This window comes from Chiloscyllium plagiosum, unplaced genomic scaffold (genome assembly GCF_037043375.1).
Source record: "Chiloscyllium plagiosum isolate Xiang-an unplaced genomic scaffold, Cpla_swu_hap1 HiC_scaffold_38, whole genome shotgun sequence".
Lineage (NCBI taxonomy): Eukaryota > Metazoa > Chordata > Chondrichthyes > Orectolobiformes > Hemiscylliidae > Chiloscyllium > Chiloscyllium plagiosum.
In genome coordinates, this window is record NW_028270176.1 from 9,547,915 (window position 1) to 9,575,234 (window position 27,320).

Sequence of the window (27,320 nt, forward strand, 5' to 3'; positions counted from 1 at the left end):
TTGGGGAGGTTTTGACAGGGCATTGCTGAGGCCTCTTTTAGATTAGATTAAATGAGATTCCCTACAGTGTGGAAACAGGCCCTTCGGCCCACACCGACCCTCCCAGACCCATTCCCCTCCTCTATATTTACCCCTAACTAATGCACCGCACACCACGGGCAATTTAGCATGGCCTATCCATCATAACCTGGACTGTGGGAAGAAACCGGAGCACCCAGAGGAAACCCAGGCAGACACTGGGGGAGAATGTGCAAACTCCACACCGCCCAAGACTGGAATTGAATGCTGGTGCCGGGAGGTGGCAGTGATATCTATTGAGCCGTACTCTGGAATACTGCGTCCAGTTCTGATCGCCTGGTTATAGGAAGGATATTATGAGACTGGGAAGGGTTCAGAAGAGATTTACCAGGATGTTGCCGGATATGAAAGGTTTGAGTTATAACCAAAGGCTGGGTGGGCCTTTCTTTCACTGGAGCTTTGGAGGTTGAGGTTTACAAAACCATGAGGGTTATTGATAAGGTGAACGGCAGGTGTCTTTTCCCCTGGGGTGGGGGGTTTCAAGACTAAGGGCATATTGAGTGGAGAAAGATTTAAAAAATCAGACATGGGGGGGGGCGTCATTTTAACACAGAGGGTGGTTCGTGTGTGGGATGTGGCAACGTGTAAAAGATATTTGGGTAGGTCCATGGGTAGGAACGATTTGGAGGGATTTGGCTCAGGAGCAGGCAGGTGGGACTGGTTGAGTTTGGGACTAGGGTCAGCACGGAGTGGTTGGAGCGAAGGGTCTGTTTCGGTGCTGTGTGACTGATGCCATCCACAGGGTAATGTCGCCACCTTCAGGACATGATCAAACCTGCAGTAAATGACCTGGGCTGACAGCACGTTCAGCGGGCCGATGCCGGAGATTCGAGTCAAGATTAGAGTGGGGTGCTGGAAAAGCAGGGCAGGGGGGGGAAAAAAATAAAAAAATCGATGTTTCGGGGAAAAGCCCTTCATCAGAAACGGCACATTCAGTGACCCACGTATCGTACAGGGAAGTGTCATCGCCCGTCGAGAATAGAAACCATTGTCACCTACAGGGAGTGACACCACTTACAGAGAGTAACAGTGCCCGACAGCGACTACAGGAAACACTCCACCTCCAGGCAATGGCACCTTCGAAAGGGGGGGGGATCCACGTAGTCACCCTGAGGCTGGGATCGAACCTGGGTCCCTGGCTCTAGGAGTTGGCAGTGCTAACCACTGAGCCACTGTGCTCGCTGACAGCTTGGTGTAGCATTGAGGCAAGTCATAAGCTAGGACATGCGGAACACTGCAGCTAGAAAATATCGAAGGAATCAAGACTAAGACGGTACGCCCAGGGTACTCTTGTCCTTCCAGAGAGAGCTGGATAAGGGCAATCAGGAAAATGCTGGTTTCAGCTCGGAAATGCATTACACAGAGATTTCCTGAACATCAGAGTTACAGATTGAGAACATGCACAACTACATATAAACGTTTAAATTGCAGTAAGTATTAAAGAGATTCCCCTGAATAGTTTGGTCATTCACCCCCAGAGAGTAAACAAAACCATGGGAGGTTTGAGTTACAGGCCCAGACCTCAGTGAGATTGGAGTGTGATTGCGTACGATGCATTGTGAAAGGTCCAAGGATAGAGATGAGGCTGTCTGGGAAACATCATGAGATCATGGAAGGCCTAGGCTTGGCCATAACACTGCCCGTCATTGACCATCCAGTCGCATGATGAAGCTGAGTGGCTGTGCGAGCAATGAATTAATGATGTGCTTGGTCTGTAATTGCTGCGGGAGGACTGAAAGCAGGTGTATTATTCATTTGTTCGGGCACGGCACCTCAAACACCCCCTGGGGTAATATCGAGAAACTCTTTAGTGCTGGAGGTCGAGCCTGGGGGTTGACTGATTTGTTGAGCCAACCCATGTCACTGAGGAACATGCAGAGTCAGTCAGCAGTTACAGGAGCTGACAACATAGGTACAGGGACAGACAACACAGGTACAGGGACAGACAACACAGGTACAGGGACAGACAATACAGGTACAGAGACTGACAACACAGGTACAGGGACAGACAACACAGGTACAGGGACAGACAATACAGGTACAGGGACTGACAACACAGGTACAGGGACTGACAATACAGGTACAGGGACTGACAACACAGGTACAGGGACTGACAATACAGGTACAGGGACTGACAACACAGGTACAGGGACAGACAACACAGGTACAGGGACTGACAATACAGGTACAGGGACTGACAACACAGGTACAGGGACAGACAACACAGGTACAGGGACAGACAATACAGGTACAGAGACTGACAACACAGGTACAGGGACTGACAATACAGGTACAGGGACTGACAACACAGGTACAGGGACTGACAATACAGGTACAGGGACTGACAACACAGGTACAGGGACAGACAATACAGGTACAGGGACTGACAACACAGGTACAGGGACTGACAACACAGGTACAGGGACAGACAATACAGGTACAGGGACTGACAACACAGGTACAGGGACTGACAACACAGGTACAGGGACTGACAACACAGGTACAGCGACAGACAATACAGGTACAGGGACTGACAATACAGGTACAGGGACAGACAATACAGGTACAGGGACTGACAACACAGGTACAGGGACTGACAACACAGGTACAGGGACTGACAACACAGGTACAGCGACAGACAATACAGGTACAGGGACTGACAATACAGGTACAGGGACAGACAATACAGGTACAGGGACTGACAACACAGGTACAGGGACAGACAATACAGGTACGGGGCCTGACAATACAGGTACAGGGACAGACAATACAGGTACAGGGACTGACAACACAGGTACAGGGACAGACAACACAGGTACAGGGACAGACAACACAGGTACAGGGACTGACAATACAGGTACAGGAGCTGACAATACAGGTACAGGGACAGACAATACAGGTACAGGGACAGACAATACAGGTACAGGGACAGACAATACAGGCACAGGGATAGACAATACAGGTACAGGGACTGACAACACAGGTACAGGGATAGACAATACAGGTACAGGGACTGACAATACAGGTACAGGGACAGACAATACAGGTACAGGTACAGACAACACAGGTACAGGGACTGACAATACAGGTACAGGAGCTGACAATACAGGTACAGCGACAGACAATACAGGTACAGGGACTGACAACACAGGTACAGGGACTGACAACACAGGTACAGGAGCTGACAATACAGGTACAGCGACAGACAATACAGGTACAGGGACTGACAACACAGGTACAGGGACTGACAACACAGGTACAGCGACAGACAATACAGGTACAGGGACTGACAACACAGGTACAGGGACAGACAATACAGGTACAGGGACTGACAACACAGGTACAGGGACAGACAATACAGGTACAGGGACAGACAACACAGGTACAGGGACAGACAATACAGGTACAGGGACAGACAACACAGGTACAGGGACTGACAATACAGGTACAGGGACAGACAACACAGGTACAGGGACAGACAATACAGGTACAGGGACTGACAACACAGGTACAGGGACAGACAACAGGCAAAACACTCCACAAACACCGAATGATAAAGACACCATGTGGAAGATCAGGAACTGGCACTCACACCCACAGGGAGACCCCACCCACAGGGAGACACCACCCACAGGGAGACACCACCCACAGGGAGAGACCCCACCCACAGGGAGAGACCCCACCCACAGGGAGACCCCACCCACAGGGAGAGACCCCACCCACAGGGAGACACCACCCACAGGGAGAGACCACCCACAGGGAGAGACCCCACCCACAGGGGGAGACACCACCCACAGGGAGAGACACCACCCACAGGGAGACACCACCCACAGGGAGAGACCACCCACAGGGAGAGACCCCACCCACAGGGGGAGACACCACCCACAGGGAGAGACACCACCCACAGGGAGACACCACCCACAGGGAGAGACCCCACCCACAGGGGGAGACACCACCCACAGGGAGAGACACCACCCACAGGGGGAGACACCACCCACAGGGAGACACCACCCACAGGGAGAGACCCCACCCACAGGGGGAGACACCACCCACAGGGAGAGACCCCACCCACAGGGAGACCCCACCCACAGGGAGACACCACCCACAGGGAGACCCCACCCACAGGGGGAGACCCCACCCACAGGGAGACACCACCCACAGGGAGACACCACCCACAGGGAGAGACCCCACCCACAGGGGGAGACACCACCCACAGGGAGACACCACCCACAGGGAGAGACCCCACCCACAGGGAGAGACCCCACCCACAGGGAGACACCACCCACAGGGGGAGACACCACCCACAGGGAGACACCACCCACAGGGGGAGACCCCACCCACAGGGAGAGACCCCACCCACAGGGAGAGACACCACCCACAGGGAGACACCACCCACAGGGGGAGACACCACCCACAGGGAGACACCACCCACAGGGAGACCCCACCCACAGGGGGAGACACCACCCACAGGGAGAGACCACCCACAGGGAGAGACCCCACCCACAGGGAGAGACCCCACCCACGGGGGAGACACCACCCACAGGGAGACACCACCCACAGGGAGAGACCCCACCCACAGGGAGACACCACCCACAGGGGGAGACACCACCCACAGGGGGAGACCCCACCCACAGGGAGACACCACCCACAGGGGGAGACACCACCCACAGGGAGACCCCACCCACAGGGGGAGACCCCACCCACAGGGAGACACCACCCACAGGGAGAGACCCCACCCACAGGGGGAGACACCACCCACAGGGAGACACCACCCACAGGGAGAGACCCCACCCACAGGGAGAGACCCCACCCACAGGGAGACACCACCCACAGGGGGAGACACCACCCACAGGGAGAGACCCCACGTACAGGGAGAGACCCCACGTACAGGGAGAGACCCCACCCACAGGGAGACACCACCCACAGGGAGACACCACCCACAGGGCGAGACCCCACCCACAGGGCGAGACCCCACCCACAGGGAGAGACCCCACCCACAGGGAGACACCACCCACAGGGAGAGACCCCACCCACAGGGAGACCCCACCCACAGGAGGAGACCCCACCCACAGGGAGAGACCCCACCCACAGGGAGACACCACCCACAGGGAGACGCCACCCACAGGGAGAGACCCCACCCACAGGGGGAGACACCACCCACAGGGAGAGACCCCACCCACAGGGGGAGACACCACCCACAGTGGGAGACCCCACCCACAGGGGGAGACACCACCCACAGGGGGAGACACCACCCACAGGGCGAGACCCCACCTACAGGGAGAGACCCCACCCACAGGGAGAGACCCCACCCACAGGGAGACATCACCCACAGGGAGAGACCCCACCCACATGGAGACACCACCCACAGGGAGACCCCACCCACAGGGAGAGACCCCACCCACAGGGAGACCCCACCTACAGGGAGAGACCCCACCCACAGGGAGAGACCCCACCCACAGGGAGACACCATCCACAGGGGAGACCCCACCCACAGGGAGACACCACCCACAGGGCGAGACCCCACCCACAGGGAGAGACCCCACCCACAGGGAGTGGCGCCCCCTACAGGGAATGACACCGAAAGGCCAGACCTCCCTCAACTCAGTTCTTGAGAGGAGCCCAGCAGCTGAGCTTTAAAAAGGTGTGAGGTGGATGTTCCAGGTGGGACACAGTTGGTCAAACCACTTCGTTTTAAACTGAACTGAAGTTATTTACAAGATTCTCCAATCAAAGACCAACAAGACCGACCCGAATAACTTCATCTCCACTGAAAACCCAACGGTTTGTGCCAACGTAATGCTGCTGTTCCCAATAGGTGCAGCAACACCCCTTGGCGCAAAAGGCAAAATCCCACATAGGGAGGGGGGATTTAGCATGGACTTGTTCCTGCCCTGGGGTGGGTCCTTGGACCCGCACCTCCAACTCCTGCCTGACTGCTTTGAGTGAGCGATCCAAACACTGCGCTAGTGCTTTTTTTCTCTGTAAAAACTTGAAAGCCTGATGCCTGAGGCAGTGTCTGTTAGCTAGAATCAGACTGGCCCTAAAACCTTGACTTTTCAGAGTCTGTGTCCCTGAAGAGACGCCCGGGGACCCCCTAAACTTGTTGGAGGCGAGGCATAGTCACGCCTTCAGGCGGTGCTCCAGTGTCCCAGAATTCTAACTGCCCCTCCAGCGTTATTTCCTGGTTCCTCCCTGGGTGGCATGCTCCACATTTCTAACCAGCCTCTGGGTGAAAACATTGCTCTCCTCTGCACCACCCCCTCCTCCCCTTCAACAATAGGTGCAGGAGTAGGCCATTCTGCCCTTCGAGCCAGCACCACCATTCAATATGATCATGGCTGATCATCCTTAATCAGTATCCTGTTCCTGCCTTATCTCCATAACCCTTGATTCCACTATCCTTGAGAGCTCTATCCAACTCTTTCTTAAATGAATCCAGAGAGTGGGCCTCCACTGCCCTCTGGGACAGAGCATTCCACACAGCCACCACTCTCTGGGTGAAGAAGTTTCTCCTGAGCTCTGTCCTAAATGGTCTACCCCATATTTTTAAGCTGTGTCCTCTGGTTCGGCACTCACCCTTCAGGGGAAACATGTTTCCTGCTGCCAGAGTGTCCAATCATTTAATAATCTTACATGTCTCAATCAGATCCCCTCTCAGTCTTCTAAACTCAAGGGTATACAAGCCCAGTCACTCCAGTCTTTCAGTGTAAGGTAATCCCGCCATTCCAGGAATTGACCTCGTGAACCTATGCTGCACTCCCTCAATAGCCAGAATGTCTTTCCTCAAATTTGGAGACCAGAACTGCACACAGTACTCCAGGTGTGGTCTCACCAGGGCCCTGTACAGCTGCAGAAGCACCTCTTTGCTTCAATACTCAATCCCTCTTGTTATGAAGGCCAGCATGCTATTAGCCTTCTTCACTACCTGCTGTACCTGCATGCTTGCCTTCATTGACTGGTGTATAAGAACTCCCAGATCTCGCACGGTGGCTCAGTGGTGAGCACTGCAGCCTCACAGCACCATGTCCCAGGTTCAATTCCAGCCAAACTCTGTGTGGAGTTTGCACATTCTCCCCGTGTTTGCATGGGTTTCCTCCAGGTGCTCTGGTTTCCTCCCACAGTCCAAAGATGTGCAGGTTAGGGTGGATTGGCCATGGGGAATTACCCACAGTGTTCAGGGATGTGCAGGTTAGGGTGGATTGGCCATGGGAAATTACCCACAGTGTTCAGGGATGTGCAGGTTAGGGCGGATTGGCCATGCTAAATTACCCACAGTGTTCAGGGATGTGCAGGTTAGGGGGATTGGCCATGGAAAATTACCCACAGTGTTCAGGGATGTGTAGGTTAGGGTGGATTGGTCATGGGAAATTACCCACAGTGTTCAGGGATGTGCAGGTTAGGGGGATTGGCCATGGGAAATTACCCACAGTGCTCAGGGATGTGCAGGTTAGGGTGGATTGGCCATGGGAAATTACCCACAGTGCTCAGGGATGTGCAGGTTAGGGTGGACTGGCCATGCTAAATTACCCACAGTGCCCAGGGATGTACAGGTTAGGGTGGATTGGCCATGGGAAATTACCCAGTGTTCAGGGATGTGCAGGTTAGGGTGGATTGGCCATGGGAAATTACCCACGGTGTTCAGGGATGTGCAGGTTAGGGTGGATTGGCCATGCTAAATTACCCACAGTGCTCAGGGATGTGCAGGTTAGGGTGGATTGGCCATGGGAAATTACCCACAGTGTCCAGGGATGTGCAGGTTAGGGTGGATTGGCCATGCTAAATTACCCACAGTGTTCAGGGATGTGCAGGTTAGGGTGGATTGGCCGTGGGAAATTACCCACAGTGCACAGGGATGTGCAGGTTAGGGTGGATTGGCCGTGGGAAATTACCCACAGTGCTCAGGGATGTGCAGGTTAGGGTGGATTGGCCATGCTAAATTACCCACAGTGTTCAGGGATGTGCAGGTTAGGGTGGATTGGCCGTGGGAAATTACCCACAGTGTTCAGGGATGTGCAGGTTAGGGCGGATTGGCCATGCTAAATTACCCACAGTGCTCAGGGATGTGCAGGTTAGGGTGGATTGGCCATGGGAAATTACCCACAGTGTCCAGGGATGTGCAGGTTAGGGTGGATTGGCCATGCTAAATTACCCACAGTGTTCAGGGATGTGCAGGTTAGGGTGGATTGGCCATGCTAAATTACCCACAGTGCACAGGGATGTGCAGGTTAGGGTGGATTGGCCGTGGGAAATTACCCACAGTGCACAGGGATGTGCAGGTTAGGGTGGATTGGCCGTGGGAAATTACCCACAGTGCTCAGGGATGTGCAGGTTAGGGTGGATTGGCCGTGGGAAATTACCCACAGTGCACAGGGATGTGCAGGTTAGGGTGGATTGGCCGTGGGAAATTACCCACAGTGCACAGTGATGTGCAGGTTAGGGTGGATTGGCCATGGGAAATTACCCACAGTGCACAGGGATGTGCAGGTTAGGGTGGATTGGCCGTGGGAAATTACCCACAGTGCACAGGGATGTGCAGGTTAGGGTGGATTGGCCGTGGGAAATTACCCACAGTGCTCAGGGATGTGCAGGTTAGGGTGGATTGGCCATGCTAAATTACCCACAGTGTTCAGAGATGTGCAGGTTAGGGTGGATTGGCCATGGGAAATTACCCACAGTGCCCAGGGATGTGCAGGTTAGGGTGGATTGGCCATGGGAAATTACCCACAGTGCCCAGGGATGTGCAGGTTAGGGTGGATTGACCGTGGGAAATTGCCTGTAGTGTTAGGTGCATTAGTCAGAGGGAAATAGGTCTGGGTGGGTTACTCCTTCAGAGGGTTGGTGTGGACTAGTTGGGCCGAATGGCCTGTTTCCACACTGTAGGGAACCTAATCTAATCTAATCATCGTATTTCCCCTGTACCGAACTTGACTTAAACTGATACCAGCTGCTCGGAGACAGATCTGTCCTGGAGGGGGAGATTGGGACCACCTCCCACCTACCCTGTCCCTGTCTCATAACGTTGGGTACCTCAGTCAGATCCCCCTCTCTGCTACACGGAAACGAAGCCAACGTCTCCCCGTGACTGAGGCCTTCCACCGAGAGCCTCCTCTGTGGCCTCAGCACTGCGACCATGTCCTTGTGATGGTGTGGGGACCGGAACCACATGCACGGTTCCAACAGGGACCTTCAGCAATGTTTGATTAAGCTGACCTAAACATCCCGGTTCCTGTATTCCACACCTCGGCTAATAGAGGCAAGCATCCTGCCTGACTCCTTCACACCTTCAGGGATCCAGATTATTGCAGCCCCAGGTCCCTGTGACCCTCAGCTCTAACGAAAATCCAACCATGTAATGTGTAAATCCTTCCCGTATCAGACCTGCCGAACTGCATCAACACACACTAATCAGGAGTAAGCCCCACCGGACACAGCTCTCCCCAGGTCTATCGGTTGATTCATGTCTGTTTATAGTCGGAGTCCACTATCCTCACGATCACAACACACCAACTACCAGCTCATCGGCAAACATACTCTTTCCATCGTTAACGTTCACATCCAAGTGATTAACGTCATGGAGATATACAGCATGGGGAACAGACAGTGCCCACTCCCTCAGCACCGACCCTCCCACAGTGCCCATTCCCTCAGCACTGACCCTCCGACAGTGCCCATTCCCTCAGCACTGACCCTCCGACAGTGCCCATTCCCTCAGCACTGACCCTCCGACAGTGCCCACTCCCTCAGCACTGACCCTCCGACAGTGCCCACTCCCTCAGCACTGACCCTCCGACAGTGCCCACTCCCTCAGCACTGACCCTCCGACAGTGCCCACTCCCTCAGCACTGACCCTCCGACAGTGCCCACTCCCTCAGCACTGTCCCTCCGACAGTGCGGCATTCCCTCAGCACTGACCCTCCGACAGTGCCCACTCCCTCAGCACTGACCCTCCAACAGTGCCCATCCCCTCAGCACTGACTCTCCCACAGTGCCCACTCCCTCAGCACTGACCCTCAGACAGCGCCCACTCCCTCAGCAGTGACCCTTCGACAGTGCCCACTCCCTCAGCACTGACCCTCCGACAGTGCCCACTCCCTCAGCACTGACCCTCCGACAGTGCGGCACTCCCTCAGCACTGACCCCTCTCTCAGTGCCCACTCCCTTAGCACTGACCCTCCGACAGTGCCCACTCCCTCAGCACTGACCCTCCGACAGTGCCCACTCCCTCAGCACTGACCCTCCGACAGTGCCCACTCCCTCAGCACTGACCCTCCGACAGTGCCCACTCCCTCAGCACTGACCCTCCGACAGTGCCCACTCCCTCAGCACTGTCCCTCCGACAGTGCGGCATTCCCTCAGCACTGACCCTCCGACAGTGCCCACTCCCTCAGCACTGACCCTCCAACAGTGCCCATCCCCTCAGCACTGACTCTCCCACAGTGCCCACTCCCTCAGCACTGACCCTCAGACAGCGCCCACTCCCTCAGCAGTGACCCTTCGACAGTGCCCACTCCCTCAGCACTGACCCTCCGACAGTGCCCACTCCCTCAGCACTGACCCTCCGACAGTGCGGCACTCCCTCAGCACTGACCCCTCTCTCAGTGCCCACTCCCTTAGCACTGACCCTCCGACAGTGCCCACTCCCTCAGCACTGACCCTCCCACAGTGCCCACTCCCTCAGCACTGACCCTCTGACAGTGCCCTCTCCCTCAGCACTGACCCTCCGACAGTGCCCATTCCCTCATCACTGATCGTCCGACAGTGCCCACTCCCTCAGCACTGACCCTCTGACAGTGCCCACTCCCTCAGCACTGACCCTCTGACAGTGCCCGCTCCCTCAGCACTGACCCTCCGACAGCGCCCACTCCCTCATCAGTGACCCTCTGACAGCGCCCACTCCCTCAGCACTGACCCCTCTCTCAGTGCCCACTCCCTTAGCACTGACCCTCCGACAGTGCCCATTCCCTCATCACTGATCCTCCGACAGTGCCCACTCCCTCAGCACTGACCCTCCGACAGTGCCCATTCCCTCAGCACTGACCCTCCGACAGTGCCCACTCCCTCAGCACTGACCCTCCCACAGTGCCCACTCCCTCAGCACTGACCCTCTGACAGTGCCCGCTCCCTCAGCACTGACCCTCCGACAGCGCCCACTCCCTCATCAGTGACCCTCTGACAGCGCCCACTCCCTCAGCACTGACCCCTCTCTCAGTGCCCACTCCCTTAGCACTGACCCTCCGACAGTGCCCACTCCCTCAGCACTGACCCTCCCACAGTGCCCACTCCCTCAGCACTGACCCTCTGACAGTGCCCTCTCCCTCAGCACTGACCCTCCGACAGTGCCCATTCCCTCATCACTGATCCTCCGACAGTGCCCACTCCCTCAGCACTGACCCTCCGACAGTGCCCATTCCCTCAGCACTGACCCTCCGACAGTGCCCACTCCCTCAGCACTGTCCCTCCGACAGTGCCCACTCCCTCAGCACTGACCCTCCGACAGTGCCCACTCCCTCAGCACTGACCCTCCGACAGTGCCCACTCCCTCAGCACTGACCCTCAGCACTGACCCTCCGACAGTGGCCACTCCCTCAGCACTGACCCTCAGACAGCACCCACTCCCTCAGCAGTGACCCTCCGACAGTGCCCCGTCCCTCAGCACTGAGCCTCTGACAGCGCCCACTACCTCAGCACTGACCCTCTGACAGTGCCCACTCCCTCAGCACTGACCCCTCTCTCAGTGCCCGCTCCCTTAGCACTGACCCTCCGACAGTGCCCACTCCCTCAGCACTGACCCTCCGACAGCGCCCACTCCCTCAGCACTGACTCTCTGACAGTGCCCACTCCCTCAACACTGACCCTCCGACAGTGCCCACTCCCTCAACACTGACCCTCCGACAGTGCAGCACTCCCTCAGCACTGACCCTCCGACAGCGCCCACTCCCTCAGCACTGACCCTCCGACAGCGCCCACTCCCTCAGCACTGACCCTCCGACAGTGCCCACTCCCTCAACACTGACCCTCCGACAGTGCAGCACTCCCTCAGCACTGACCCTCCGACAGTGCCCACTCCCTCAGCACTGACCCTCCGACAGCGCCCACTCCCTCAGCACTGACCCTCCGACAGTGCCCACTCCCTCAGCACTGACCCCTCTCTCAGTGCCCGCTCCCTTAGCACTGACCCTCCGACAGCGCGCACTCCCTCAGCACTGACCCCCGGATAGCGCCGCACACCCACAATGCCCTGCCCTGCTGTGGTCAGCTGAGCTGATCAATGCCAATGCGTTGGGAAAAGCTGAACCATTTGACAACGTGATGAAATGAAGACATTGCTTTGAGAACAATCATTTGATCCTTTCGACTCCGCGCCTGGGAAACGACGTGGGGAGTGAGATAATGTCCCCGCCACGCAGGACCTGAATGTAACAGACCCAGCGTGGTGCAGTCAGGAACACCGAGGGGGTGGGATAAGTGTGGGGAGGGGGGGGTGGCTCTGGGAATGATGAGGGAAGGTGAGGACAGTGCAGAGATGGAAGATGAGGAGGAAATGGAGGTGCCACACAGATGGAAATGGGGTAGGGGGCAGCTGTCTGCGTCCAGGGAGCCCTGGTGAGTGAACGGGTTACACACACCCGCCTTACATTCAGCCTTGGCACAGACGAGACTGGTAGATGGGCAGCTGGAGAACTTCAGAATGCTGCTGACCGCCAGGCTGATGTCATCATTGCTGGGATACAAGCTGATCGACGCAAACCGAAGGTACTGCAGTCTCGGGGTCTCCTCTGGACCGACCTTAATGTGGGGAATCTGGGGGAGGGAGGGGACAAGAGGAAACACATCGAGGTTACAGGGAACACAATGGGGGGAGCAGCGCACAGTCCGATCCCAACACAACACCCACCACCCGCCCCTCCCATGCTCTCAACCAGCGCAATGCCAGCAAAGATGATACAGAGAGAGACCCTCACCCTGTCCCAGAGAGAGAGATGGAGACCCTCACCCTGTCCCAGAGAGAGACCCTCACCCTGTCCCAGAGAGAGACCCTCACCCTGTCCCAGAGAGAGAGAGACCCTCACCCTGTCCCACAGAGAAAGAGACCCTCACCCTGTCCCAGAGAGAGACCCTCACCCTGTCCCAGAGAGAGAGAGAGACCCTCACCCTGTCCCAGAGAGAGACCCTCACCCTGTCCCAGAGAGAGAGAGACCCTCACCCTGTCCCAGAGAGAGAGACCCTCACCCTGTCCCAGAGAGAGAGAGAGACCCTCACCCTGTCCCAGAGAGAGAGAGAGGCCCTCACCCTGTCCCAGAGAGAGAGAGAGAGAGACCCTCACCCTGTCCCAGAGAGAGAGAGAGGCCCTCACCCTGTCCCAGAGAGAGAGAGACCCTCACCCTGTCCCAGAGAGAGAGAGAGACCCTCACCCTGTCCCAGAGAGAGAGAGAGACCCTCACCCTGTCCCAGAGAGAGAGAGAGACCCTCACCCTGTCCCAGAGAGGGAGAGACCCTCACCCTGTCCCAGAGAGGGAGAGACCCTCACCCTGTCCCAGAGAGAGAGAGAGACCCTCACCCTGTCCCAGAGAGAGAGAGACCCTCACCCCGTCCCAGAGAGAGAGAGAGACCCTCACCCTGTCCCAGAGAGAGAGAGACCCCCACCCACTCCCAGAGAGAGAGAGACCCTCACCCTGTCCCAGAGAGAGAGAGAGACCCTCACCCTGTCCCAGAGAGAGACCCTCACCCACTCCCAGAGAGAGAGACCCTCACCCTATCCCAGAGAGAGACCCTCACCCTATCCCAGAGAGAGAACCACACCCTATCCCAGAGAGAGAGACAGACCCTCACCCTATCCCAGAGAGAGACCCTCACCCAATCCCAGAGAGAGAACCACACCCTATCCCAGAGAGAGAGACAGACCCGCACCCTATCCCAGAGAGAGACCCTCACCCTGTCCCAGAGAGAGAGAGAGACCCTCACCCTGTCCCAGAGAGAGACCCTCACCCTGTCCCAGAGAGAGAGAGAGAGAGACCCTCACCCTGTCCCAGTGAGAGACCCTCACCCTGTCCCAGAGAAAGAGAGCCGCACCTGTCCCAGAGAGAGAGAGAGACCCTCACCCTGTCCCAGAGAGAGAGAGAGACCCTCACCCTGTCCCAGAGAGAGACCCTCACCCTGTCCCAGAGAGAGAGACCCTCACCCTCACCCAGAGAGAGAGAGGCCCTCACCCTGTCCCAGAGAGAGAGAGGCCCTCACCCTCTCCCAGAGAGAGAGAGAGACTTTCACCCTGTCCCAGAGAGAGAGAGAGACCCTCACACAGTACCAGAGAGAGAGAGAGAGAGACTCACCTTGTCCCAGAGAGAGAGAGAGACCCTCACCCTGTCCCAGAGAGACACCCTCACCCTGTCCCAGAGAGAGACCCTCACACAGTACCAGAGAGAGAGAGAGAGAGACTCACCTTGTCCCAGAGAGAGAGAGAGACCCTCACCCTGTCCCAGAGAGACACTCACCGTCTCCCAGAGAGAGAGACAGACCCTCACCCTGACCCAGAGAGAGAGAGAGACCCACACCTATTCCAGAGAGAGACCCTCATCCTGTCCCAGAGAGAGAGAGAGACCCTCACCCAGTCCCAGAGAGAGACCCTCACCCTGTCCCAGAGAGAGAGACCCACACCCTGTCACAGAGAGAGAGAGAGTGAGACCCTCACCCAGTCCCAGAGAGAGAGAGAGAGACCCTCACCCAGTCCCAGAGAGAGACCCTCACCCTGTCCCAGAGAGAGAGAGAGAGAGAGAGAGACCCTCACCCAGTCCCAGAGAGAGACCCTCACCCTGTCCCAGAGAGAGACCCTCACCCTGTCCCAGAGAGAGAGCGACCCTCACCCAGTCCCAGAGAGAGACCCTCACCCTGTCCCAGAGAGAGAGAGACCCTCACCCTGTCCCAGAGAGAGAGACCCTCACCCTGTCCCAGAGAGTGTGAGAGAGAGAGAGAGAAAGAGAGAGCCCTCACCCTGTCCCAGAGAGAGACCCTCACCCTGTCCCAGAGAGAGACCCTCACCCTGTCCCAGAGAGAGAGACCCTCACCCTGTCCCAGAGAGAGAGACAGACCCGGACCCTATCCCAGAGAGAGACCCTCACCCTGTCCCAGAGAGAGAGACCCTCACCCTGTCCCAGAGAGAGAGAGAGAGACCCTCACCCTGTCCCAGAGAGACACCCTCACCCTGTCCCAGAGAAAGAGAGAGAGAGACCCTCACCCTGTCACAGAGAGAGAGAGAGAGAGACCCTCACCCTGTCCCAGTGAGAGACCCTCACCCTGTCCCAGAGAGAGAGAGAGAGACACCCTCACCCTGTCCCAGAGAGACACCCTCACCCTGTCCCAGAGAAAGAGAGAGAGAGACCCTCACCCTGTCCCAGTGAGAGACCCTCACCCTGTCCCAGAGAGAGAGAGAGAGACACCCTCACCCTGTCCCAGAGAGACACCCTCACCCTGTCCCAGAGAAAGAGAGAGAGAGACCCTCACCCTGTCAATGAGAGAGAGAGAGAGAGACCCTCACCCTGTCCCAGTGAGAGACCCTCACCCTGTCCCAGAGAAAGAGAGCCGCACCTGTCCCAGAGAGAGAGAGAGACCCTCACCCTGTCCCAGAGAGAGACCCTCACCCTGTCCCAGAGAGAGAGAGAGAGACCCTCACCCTGTCCCAGAGAGAGAGAGACCCTCACCCTCTCCCAGAGAGAGAGAGGCCCTCACCCTGTCCCAGAGAGAGAGAGGCCCTCACCCTCTCCCAGAGAGAGAGAGAGACTTTCACCCTGTCCAAGAGAGACTTTCACACTGTCCCAGAGAGAGAGAGAGAGACCCACACCCTCTCCCAGAGAGAGAGAGACCCTCACCCTGTCCAAGAGAGAGACCCTCACACAGTACCAGAGAGAGAGAGACTCACCTTGTCCCAGAGACAGAACCTTGCCCTGTACCAGAGAGATACCTGCACCCTGTCCCACAGAGAGAGAGACACCCTCACCCTGTCCTACAGATAGAGAGACCCTCACCCTCTCCCAGAGAGAGAGACCCTCACCCTGTCCCAGAGAGAGACACTCACCGTCTCCCAGAGAGAGAGACAGACCCTCAACCTGACCCAGAGAGAGAGAGAGAGAGAGACCCACACCTATCCCAGAGAGAGACCCTCATCCTGTCCCAGAGAGAGAGAGAGACCCTCACCCAGTCCCAGAGAGAGACCCTCACCCTGTCCCAGAGAGAGAGACCCACACCCTGTCACAGAGAGAGAGAGAGTGAGACCCTCACCCAGTCCCAGAGAGATAGAGAGAGACCCTCACCCAGTCCCAGAGAGAGACCCTCACCCTGTCCCAGAGAGAGAGAGAGAGAGAGACCCTCACCCTGTCCCAGAGAGAGACCCTCACCCTGTCCCAGAGAGAGAGCGACCCTCACCCAGTCCCAGAGAGAGACCCTCACCCTGTCCCAGAGAGAGAGACCCTCACCCTGTCCCAGAGAGTGTGAGAGAGAGAGAGAGAGAGAGAGAGAGACCCTCACCCTGTCCCAGAGAGAGACCCTCACCCTGTCCCAGAGAGAGCGCGACCCTCACTCAGTCTCAGAGAGCGACCCTCACCCTGTCCCAGAGAGAGACCCTCACCCTGTCCCAGAGAGAGACCCTCACCCTGTCCCAGAGAGAGAGCGACCCTCACCCAGTCCCAGAGAGAGACCCTCACCCTGTCCCAGAGAGAGAGACCCTCACCCTGTCCCAGAGAGTGTGAGAGAGAGAGAGAGAGAGAGAGAGAGACCCTCACCCTGTCCCAGAGAGAGACCCTCACCCTGTCCCAGAGAGAGCGCGACCCTCACTCAGTCTCAGAGAGCGACCCTCACCCTGTCCCAGAGAGAGACCCTCACCCTGTCCCAGAGAGAGCGCGACCCTCACTCAGTCTCAGAGAGCGACCCTCACCCTGTCCCAGAGAGAGACCCTCACCCTGTCCCAGAGAGAGACTCTCACCCTGTCCCAGAGAGACAGAGAGCAACCCTCACCCAGTCCCAGAGAGAGACCCTCACCCTGTCCCAGAGAGAGACTCTCACCCTGTCCCAGAGAGACAGAGAGCAACCCTCACCCAGTCCCAGAGAGAGACCCTCACCCTGTCCCAGAGAAAGAGAGCCGCACCTGTCCCAGAGAGAGAGAGAGAGAGCGAGAGACCCTTACCTGTCCCAGAGAGAGACCCTCACCCTGTCCTAGCGAGAGAGACCCTCACCCGGTCCTAGCGAGAGAGACCCTAACCCTGTCCTAGCGAGAGAGACCCTAACCCTGTCCTAGCGAGAGAGACCCTAACCCTGTCCTAGCGAGAGAGACCCTAACCCTGTCCTAGCGAGAGAACCTCACCCTATCCCAGAGAGAGAACCTCACCCTGTCCAAGAGAGGGACCCTCACCCGGTCCCAGAGAGAGAGAGACCCTCACCCTGTCCTAGCGAGAGAGACCCTAACCCTGTCCTAGCGAGAGAGACCCTAACCCTGTCCTAGCGAGAGAACCTCACCCTATCCCAGAGAGAGAACCTCACCCTGTCACAGAGAGAGACCCTCACCCTATCCCAGAGAGAGAACCTCACCCTGTCACAGAGAGAGACCCTCACCCTATCCCAGAGAGAGAACCTCACCCTGTCACAGAGAGAGACCCTCACCCTGTCCCAGAGAGAGACCCTCACCCTGTCCAAGAGAGAGACCCTCACCCGGTCCCAGAGAGAGAGAGAGACCCTCACCCTGTCCCAGAGAGAGACCCTCACCCTGTCCAAGAGAGAGACCCTCACCCGGTCCCAGAGAGAGAGAGAGACCCTCACCCTATCCCAGAGAGAGACCCTCACCCTGTCCTAGCGAGAGAGACCCTAACCCTGTCCTAGCGAGAGAACCTCACCGTATCCCAGAGAGAGAACCTCACTCTGTCACAGAGAGAGAGACCCTCACCCTATCCCAGAGAGAGAACCTCACCCTGTCCCAGAGAGAGACCCTCACCCTGTCCTAGCGAGAGAGACCCTAACCCTGTCCTAGCGAGAGAACCTCACCCTATCCCAGAGAGAGACCCTCACCCTGTCCTAGCGAGAGAGACCCTAACCCTGTCCTAGCGAGAGAACGTCACCCTATCCCAGAGAGAGAACCTCACTCTGTCACAGAGAGAGAGACCCTCACCCTATCCCAGAGAGAGAACCTCACCCTGTCACAGAGAGAGACCCTCACCCTGTCCTAGCGAGAGAACCTCACCCTATCCCAGAGAGAGAACCTCACCCTGTCACAGAGAGAGACCCTCACCCTATCCCAGAGAGAGAACCTCACCCTGTCCAAGAGAGAGACCCTCACCCGGTCCCAGAGAGAGAGAGAGAGACCCTCACCCTGTCCCAGAGAAAGACCCTCACCTGTCCCAGAGAGAGACACTGGCCCTGTCCCAGAGAAAGAGAGCCGCACCTGTCCCAGAGAGAGAGAGAGAGAGACCCTCACCCTGTCCCAGAGAGAGAGACCCTCACCCTGTCACAGAGAGAGACCCTCACCCTGTACCAGAGAGAGACCCTCACCCGGTCCCAGAGAGAGAGAGAGAGACCCTCACTCTGTCCCAGAGAAAGACCCTCACCTGTCCCAGAGAGAGACCCTGGCCCTGTCCCAGAGAAAGAGAGCCGCACCTATCCCAGAGAGAGACAGAGAGAGAGACCCTCACCCTGTCCCAGAGAGAGACCCTCACCCTGTCACAGAGAGAGACCCTCACCCTGTACAAGAGAGAGACCCTCATCCAGTCCCAGAGAGAGACCCTCACCCTGTCCCAGAGAGAGACCCTCACCCTGTCCTCACAAGGGAGACCCTCGCCCTGTCCCAGAGAGAGAGGGACCCGCACCCTGGTACAGAGAGAGACCCTCACCCTGTCCCAGAGAGAGACCCTCACCCTGTCCCAGAGAGAGAGAAACCCGCACCATTTGTCCCAGAGTGAGAGACCCACACCCTGTCCCAGAGAGAGACCCTCACCCTACCCTCACAAGGGAGACCCTCGCCCTGTCCCAGAGAGAGAGGGACCCGCACCCTGGTACAGAGAGAGACCCTCACCCTGTCCCAGAGACAAACACTTGCCCTGCCCCAGACAGAGACCCGCACCCTCTCCCAGAAAGAGACCCGCACCCTCTCCCAGAGAGAGAGAGACCCACACCCTGTCCCAGAGAGAGAGAGACCCACACCCTGTCCCAGAGAGAGAGAGACCCACACCCTGTCCCACAGAGAGAGAGAGACCCTCACCCTGTCCCAGAGAGAGAGAGACCCGCACCATTTGTCCCAGAGACCCTCACCCTGTACCAGAGAGAGAGAGAGAGAGACACCTTCACGCTGTCCTAGAGAGGGAAAGAGACCCTCATCCTGTCCCAGAGAGACACCCTCACCCTATCCCAGAGAGAGACCCTCACCCTGTCCCAGAGAGAGACCCTCACCCTATCCCAGAGAGAGACCCTCACCCTGTCCCAGAGAGAGACCCTCACCCTATCTTAGAGAGAGAACATCACCCTGTCCCAGAGAGAGAGAGAGAGAGAGAGAGACCCTCACCCTGTCCCAGAGAGAGAGACCCTCACCCTGTCCCAGAGAGAGACACTCACCCTGTCCCAGAGAGAGAGACACTCACCCTGTCCCAGAGAGAGAGACCCTCACCCTGTCCCAGAGAGAGAGACCCTCACCCTGTCCCAGAGAGAGAGACACTCACCCTGTCCCAGAGAGAGACACTCACCCTGTCCCAGAAAGAGACCCTCACCCTGTACAAGCGAGGGGCCCTCATCCTGTCCCAGAGACAGAGAAAGACCCTCACCCTGTCCCAGAGAGAGTGAGAGACCCTCACCCTGTCCAAGAGAGAGACTCTCACACTGTCCCAGAGAGAGAGACCCTCACCCTGTCCCAGAGAGAGAAACCCGCACCCTGTCCCAGAGAGTGAGAGACCCTCACTTGTCCTAGCGAGAGATACCTCATCCTGTCCCAGAGAGAGAGAGAGACCCGCACCCTGTCCCAGAGAGAGAGACCCTCACCCTGTCCCAGAGAGAGAGACACTCACCCTGTCCCAGAGAGAGACACTCACCCTGTCCCAGAAAGAGACCCTCACCCTGTACAAGCGAGGGGCCCTCATCCTGTCCCAGAGACAGAGAAAGACCCTCACCCTGTCCCAGAGAGAGTGAGAGACCCTCACCCTGTCCAAGAGAGAGACTCTCACACTGTCCCAGAGAGAGAGACCCGCACCCTGTCCCAGGTAGAGATCCTCACCCTGTACCAGAGAGAAACCCGCACCCTGTCCCAGAGAGAGAGAGCCCCTCACTTGTCCTAGCGAGAGATACCTCATCCTGTCCCAGAGAGAGAGAGAGACCCGCACCATGTCCCACATAGGGACCCTTAACCTGTACCAGAGAGAGAGACCCTCGCCCTGTCCCAGAGAGAGAGACCGTCGCCCTGTCCCAGAGAGAGACCCGCACCCTGTCCCAGAGAGAGACCCTCGCCCTGTCCCAGAGAGAGAGACCGTCGCCCTGTCCCAGAGAGAGACCCGCACCCTGTCCCAGAGAGAGACCCTCGCCCTGTCCCAGAGAGAGAGACCGTCGCCCTGTCCCAGAGAGAGACCCGCACCCTGTCCCAGAGAGAGACCCGCACCCTGTCCCAGAGAGAGACCCTCGCCCTGTCCCAGAGAGAGACCCTCGTCCTGTCCCAGAGAGAGACCCTCACCCTGTCCCAGAGAGAGACCCGCACCTTGTCCCAGAGAGAGAGGGAGAGAGGGTGAGGGGCTCTCTCTGAGACATGGTGAGCATCTCTCTCTGGGACAGGGTGAGGTTCAGACGCAGGTGGGGGGACTGCTCTCTATGGAGGGAAAGAAGCTGACAAGGAATCTTATGGAGATATCCCAAATTCAGGGAATGGGCTGGATAGCGGAGATAGGGGCTGGGATGATGCTATCCCTTTAGCAAGGTGAGGTGACCTTTGCCCTTTTTTCAAGAGAGAGAGAGAGAGAGAGAGGGGTCAGAAAAGCAACAAATCTGTAAGGTCTGGGGTTTTGGGGTCAGTTTTGATTCTAGCTAACAGATACTGCCTCAGGGATCAGGCTTTCAAGTGTTTAGACGGGAACCCTTTTTACAATGAACAGGAGATCCGTGGTGTCTCCCAACTCAGCTGCTCCCCGGTTTGGAGAGAGTGAAGATGCTGGAGCTCAGAGTCGAGAGAGTGGCGCTGGAAAAGCACAGCTGGTCAGGCAGCCTCCGAGGAGCAGGAGAATCAACATTTCGGGCATAAGCCCTTCATGTAGACTCTCCTGCTCTTCGGATGCTGCCTGACCAGCTGTGTTTTTCCAGCACTTTGCTGTGGTTTGGGGTTTGGTCACTGAAAGCAGTTAGGTAGGGGTTTGAGACTGCTGAACCAAGGAGCAGATCCAGGGAGGGAGCAGGTCTATGCTGAATCCCCCCACCTCGCTCTCTCTCTCTCTCTCTCTCGCTCTCTCTCCCTGACATCTCTCTGCTGTCAGACCCTGTGTTGGATTTACCCTTTTGTGCCAATGGGTGTCCGTGGGCATTGTTGTATGGATTGGGCACAGCATCATTAAGTTGGGATAATCTGTTGGGGTTTCAGCTAGGTTAAGTTATCCTGTATTCTGTTTCATTGGGCAATCTTGTAAATAAGTTATTTGGGTGGAACTGAGAAATAAGAAAGGGATGATCACCTTATTGGGATTGTATTATAGACCCCCCAATAGTCAGAGGGAAATTGAGAAACAAACTTGTAAGGAGATCTCAGCTATCTGTAAGAATAATAGGGTGGTTATGGTCGGGGGTTTTAACTTTCCAAACATAGACTGGGACTGCCTTAGTGTTAAAGGTTTAGATGGAGAGGAATTTCTTCAGTGTGTACAAGACAACTTTCTGATTTAGTATGTGAGTGTACCTACTAGAGAAGGTGCAAAACTTGACCTACTCTTGGGAAATAAGGCAGGGCAGGTGACTGAGGTGTCAGTGGGGGAGCACTTTGGGGCCAGCGACCATAATTCTATTCGTTTTAAAGTAGTGATGGAAAAGGATAGACCAGATCTAAAAGTTGAAGTTCTAAATTGGAGAAAGGCCAATTTTGACGGTATTAGGCAAAAACTTTCGAAAGCTGATTGGGGGCAGATGTTCGCAGGTAAAGGGACGGCTGGAAAATGGGAAGCCTTCAGAAATGCGACAACAAGAATCCAGAGAAAGTATATTCCTGTCAGGGTGAAAAGGAAGACTGATAGGTATAGGGAATGCTGGATGACTAAAGAAATTGAGGGTTTGGTTAAGAAAGAGAAGGAAGCATATGTCAGGTACAGACAGGATAAATCGAGTGAATCCTTAGAAGAGTAAAGGCAGTAGGAGTATACTTAAGAGGGAAATCAGGAGGGCAAAAAGGGGATATGAGATAGCTTTGGCAAATAGAATTAAGGAGAATCCAAAGGGGTTTTACAAATATATTAAGGACAAAAGGGTAACTAGGGAGAGAATAGGGCCCCTCTAAGATCAGCAAGGTGGCCTTTGTGTGGAGCCACAGAAAATGGGGGAGATACTAAATGAATATTTTGCATCAGTATTTACTGTGGAAAAGGATATGGAAGATATAGACTGTAGGGAAATAGATGGCGACATCTTGCAAAATGCCCAGATTACAGAGGAGGAAGTGCTGGATGTCTTGAAATGGTTAAAGGTGGATAAATCCCCAGGACCTGATCAGGTGTACCCGAGAACTCTGTGGGAAGCTAGAGAAGTGATTGCTGGGCCTCTTGCTGAGATATTTGTATCATCGATAGTCACAGGTGAGGTGCCGGAAGATTGGAGGTTGGCAAACGTGGTGCCACTGTTTAAGAAGGGTGGTAAGGACAAGCCAGGGAACTATAGACCAGTGAGCCTGACCTCGGTGGTGGGCAAGTTGTTGGAGGGAATCCTGAGGGACAGGATGTACATGTATTTGGAAAGGCAAGGACTGATTAGGGATAGTCAACATGGCTTTGTGCGTGGGAAATCATGTCTCACAAACTTGATTGAGTTTTTTGAAGAAGTAACAAAGAGGATTGATGAGGGCAGAGCAGTAGATGTGATCTATATGGACTTCAGTAAGGCGTTCGACAAGATTCCCCATGGGAGACTGATTAGCAAGGTTAGATCTCATGGAATACAGGGAGAACTAGCCATTTGGATACAGAACTGGCTCAAAGGTAGAAGACAGAGGGTGGTGGTGGAGGGATGATTTTCAGACTGGATGTTGGTGCTAGGTCACCGAAACAGTGCAAGCACACGGAGCGACAGTGGAGAGGGAGACCAAGCTCAGGGTAAAACTGAGCAGGCGAGCAGAGAAGTACTTGCTGCATTTTCAGGACAAATTGCAAATTCCGGGAAGGGGGAATCCAGCCCAGAGTAGAGTCACGGAAACAGACCCTTCGGCCTAACCAGTCCAGAATCCCCAGACTAAACCAGTCCTACCTGCCTGCTCCAGGCCCATATCCCTTTGCTATCCATGAACTTATACAAGTCCCTTATAAACGTCACTGTACCTGCACCCACCACTTCCTCCGGCAGCTCATTTTCACACGAACCACTCTCTTTGTGAGCAAGGGACTATTTTCCCTGGACGCTGAACTGGACACCAGGGGCGTGGATAAGATGATTAGGCAAGGTCTTTTCCCCAGGGTATGGCGGGGGGGGGGGGGGGTCCAGAACTACAGAGGCATAGGTTTAGGGCGAGAGGGGAAAGATATAAAAGAGACCTAAGGGGCAACTTTTTCACCCAGAGGGTGGGTGTGTGTATGGAATGAGCTGCCAGAGGATGTGGTAGAGGCTGGTACAATTGCAACATTTAAGAGGCATTTGGATGGGGACATGGATAGGAAGGGTTTGGATGGACATGGGCCGAGTGCTGGCAGGTAGGACTAACTTAGTTTAGGATATCTGGTCAGCGTGGGCCCGAGGGTCTGTTTCTGTGCTGAATGCCTCTATACAAAGAGAGATTGAACAGTTTTGGCCTATACTCTCTACGGTGCTGAGGGAGGAGAGAGGTGAAAGGGGATTGATAAAGGGAGCACCGAAAGGAGATCGCCCCATTTGCGGCGCACTCCAGGACGAGAGACCTTAGAGGGGCAGAATTCCAGGGGGATGAGGAGAAATCATTTCTCTCACAAACCTGTGGAATTCGCTCCCCCCCCAGGGTGTGGTGGGCGCTGGGACACGGAGTAAGTTGAAGGGGGAGATTGTTAGCAGGGTGAAGGGTTACAGGGAGCGGGGCAAGACCGTGGAGGTGAGGCCGAGGCGAGGTCAGTCACCGAGGGGCTGAAGTGGACCGAGGGGCTGAATGGCTTCCTGCTGTTCCTTGTTTACACCGGACACCTCCACACTCCAACCCTGGAGGCTGTTTCATCTCACAGTCAGTCTGATCGGAATATTCCATAGCCACTCCAGGCCATGCCCAGCCTTCCCCGCCCTAAAACTTCCCAAATCCGATAATGTCCCCACCCTTTCCCGGCTGACACCCTCCCGAACCTGGAGATGAAGCCCTTCCCGGTCTGACCCACAGTTTCCTCCTCCGAGACTCCTTCCCCCCCCCCCCACCCACCCCCAGCACTCATTCCCAGATTCCCGGGTCCTTCGGATACCCCTCTCCCTCACCGTCCCTCCCTCTCCCGAGCGCCACCCTGTCTACCTCTTTCTCTCCACAGATGTGACTGATGAAGGCTCCAGACGCTGGACTGGACGAAGGCCCCAAGATGGCCGCGACACCCTTGGGCAGAATCTGGCACACTGTGGAAGAAGACGGCAGGGAGAGTGGTCAATGGTGAGGGGTGACCGCCAGCATCCAGCGGTGTCCCCCATGTTCCCCCCGCCTCCCCCCACCCCCCGCCCTCGAGCAGGACCACGTCTGAGTCCAACAGCAAATGGGCCTGACCCTCACCTACCCTTTTAATATCACAAACCATCCAGGCACACTTCAGAGGAACATGTACCCGAGCAAATCAAACCCCGACCTCCTGACGAGCTGAGCAGCAGAGGGTAAACTCACACGGAGCTTGTAGACAGGGAGAGGAGGGAGAGAGAGAGAGAGAGAGAGAGAGATAGTGAGAAAGAGAGAAAGAGAGAGAAAGAGAGAGAGGGGGGAGAGATAGTGAGAAAGAGAGAAAGAGAAAGAGAGAGAGAAAGAGAGAGATAGTGAGAAAGAGAGAGATAGTGAGAAAGAGAGAAAGGGAGAGAAAGAGAGAGGGGGGAGAGATAGTGAGAAAGAGAGAAAGAGAAAGAGAGAGAGAAAGAGAGAGATAGTGAGAAAGAGAAAGAGAGAGATAGTGAGAAAGAGAGAGAGAGAGATAGTAAGAAAGAGAGAGAGAGAAAGAGAGAGATAGTGAGAGAGAGAGAGAGATAGTGAGAAAGAGAGAGAGAGAGATAGTAAGAAAGAGAGAGAGAGAAAGAGAGAGATAGTGAGAAAGAGAAAGAGAGAGATAGTGAGAAAGAGAAAGAGAGAAAGAGAGAGAGAGAAAGAGAGAGATAGTGAGAAAGAGAAGAGAGAAAGAGAGAGAGAAAGAGAGAGAGAGATAGTGAGAAAGAGAAAAGGAGAAAGAGAGAGAGAAAGAGAGAGATGTGAGAAAGAGAAAGAGAGAGAGAGAAAGAGAGATAGTGAGAAAGAGAGAGAGAGAAAGAGAGAGATAGTGAGAAAGAGAAAGAGAGGGAGAGAAAGAGAGAGATGTGAGAAAGAGAGAAGAGAGAGGGGGAGAGATAGTGCGAAAGAGAGAAAGAGAAAGAGAGAGAGAGAAAGAGAGAGATAGTGAGAAGAGAAAGAGAGAGATAGTGAGAAGAGAGAGATAGTGAGAAAGAGAAGAGAGAAAGAGAGAGAGAGAAAGAGAGAAAGAGAGAGAGATAGTGAGAAAGAGAAAGAGAGAGAGCGGGAAGAGAGAGAGGAGAGATAGTGAGAAAGAGAGAGAGAAGAGAGAGGGAGAAGAGAGAGATAGGAGAAGAAGAGAGAAAGAGAGAGTAGAGAAGAGAGAGATAGTGAGAGTGAAGAGAGAGAGAGATGAGAGATAGTGAGAGAGAGAAGAGAGAGTGAGAAGAAGAGAGAGTGAGAGAGAGATGTGTGAAGAGGAAAGAGTTGAGAGAAAGAGGGAGAGATGTGAGAAGAGAATGAGAATGAGAAGAGAGATAGTGAGAGAGAAGAGAGAAGAGAGAGAGAGAAGAGAGAGATAGTGAGAAGAGAGAGATAGTGAGAGAGAGAGGAGGAGAAGAGAGAGATTGTGAGAGAAGAGAGAGAGAGAGAGAAGGAGAGAGATGAGAGATGTGAGTGATGTGAGAAGAGATAGAAGAGAGGAGAGAGATGTGAGAGAGAGAGAGAGAGAGAAGAGAGAGAGAGAGAGAGAGAAGTGAGGAGAGAAGGAGAGAGGAGAGTGAGATAGTGAGAAGGAAGAGAGAGAGAGAGAGTTAGTGAGAAGAGAGAGAGAAAGAGAGAGAGAGAAAGAGAGAGAGAGAAGAGAGAGTAGAGAGAAGATAGTGAGAAGAGAGAGATAGTGAGAAAGAGAGAGAGAGAGAGAGAGAGGAGAGAGATGAGAGAGATTGTGAGAAGAAGAGAGAGAGAGAAGAAGAGAGAGGAGAGAGATAGTGAGAAGAGAGAGAGAGAAAGAGAGAGAGAGAGAGAGAGAGAAGAGAGGAGATAGTGAGAAAGAGAGAGAGAAGAGAGAGATAGAGTGAGAAAAGAAGAGAGAGAGAAAGAGAGAGAGAGTGAGAAAGAGAGAGAGAGAGAGAGAGAGAGAAGAGAGATAGTGAGAAAGAGAGAGAGGAAGAGAGATAGTGAGAAGAGAGAAAGAGAGAGAGAGAGAGTTAGTGAGTTGAGAGAGAGAGAGTGTGAAAGATAGTGGAGAAAGAGGAGAGGAGAGGAAGATAGGTTTGTGTGTTTGGTGTTGTTGTGTTTGTTTGTGGTGGGTTTTGTTGTGTTGTTTTTTGGTTGTGGTGGTTTTTGGTGGGTGGGTGTTTTTTTGGTGGTTTTGTGGTTTGTTTGGTTGTGGGGTGTTTGTGTGTGGGTTGTTGTGTGTTGTGGTTTTTGTGTGTTGTGTGTGTATGTAGGTTGTTAGTGTTATGAATGATATTGATGAAAGGAGAAAATATGGGGGAAGGTAAAGTGTTAATTGAGGTTGAAGGGAGTTAAGTAAAGTGGAATGGAAATGAATAGTGGTAGTGAAATGTAATGGTTTTGAAAGGATTGAGGGGGGGATGGGGATGGGATGGAAGTGAGAGAGATTATTATTATTAGGTGGGTG

The 27,320-nt window shown here is 55.2% G+C and overlaps 1 protein-coding gene across 1 annotated transcript in view; it reads right to left on the bottom strand.

The window, feature by feature from the left end:
- grik5 (glutamate receptor, ionotropic, kainate 5) overlaps positions 1-25,004 on the bottom strand; it is a 164,186-nt gene extending 139,182 nt beyond the window's left edge. The window contains exons 1-3 of the mRNA XM_087980816.1: positions 24,980-25,004; positions 24,731-24,828; positions 12,714-12,879 (exon numbers count right to left, since the gene is read on the bottom strand). Of these exons, the coding sequence (XP_087836942.1) occupies positions 12,714-12,879; positions 24,731-24,828; positions 24,980-25,004 (289 nt within the window). The remainder of the gene's footprint in view (positions 1-12,713; positions 12,880-24,730; positions 24,829-24,979) is intronic.
- Positions 25,005-27,320: the final 2,316 nt, after the last annotated feature.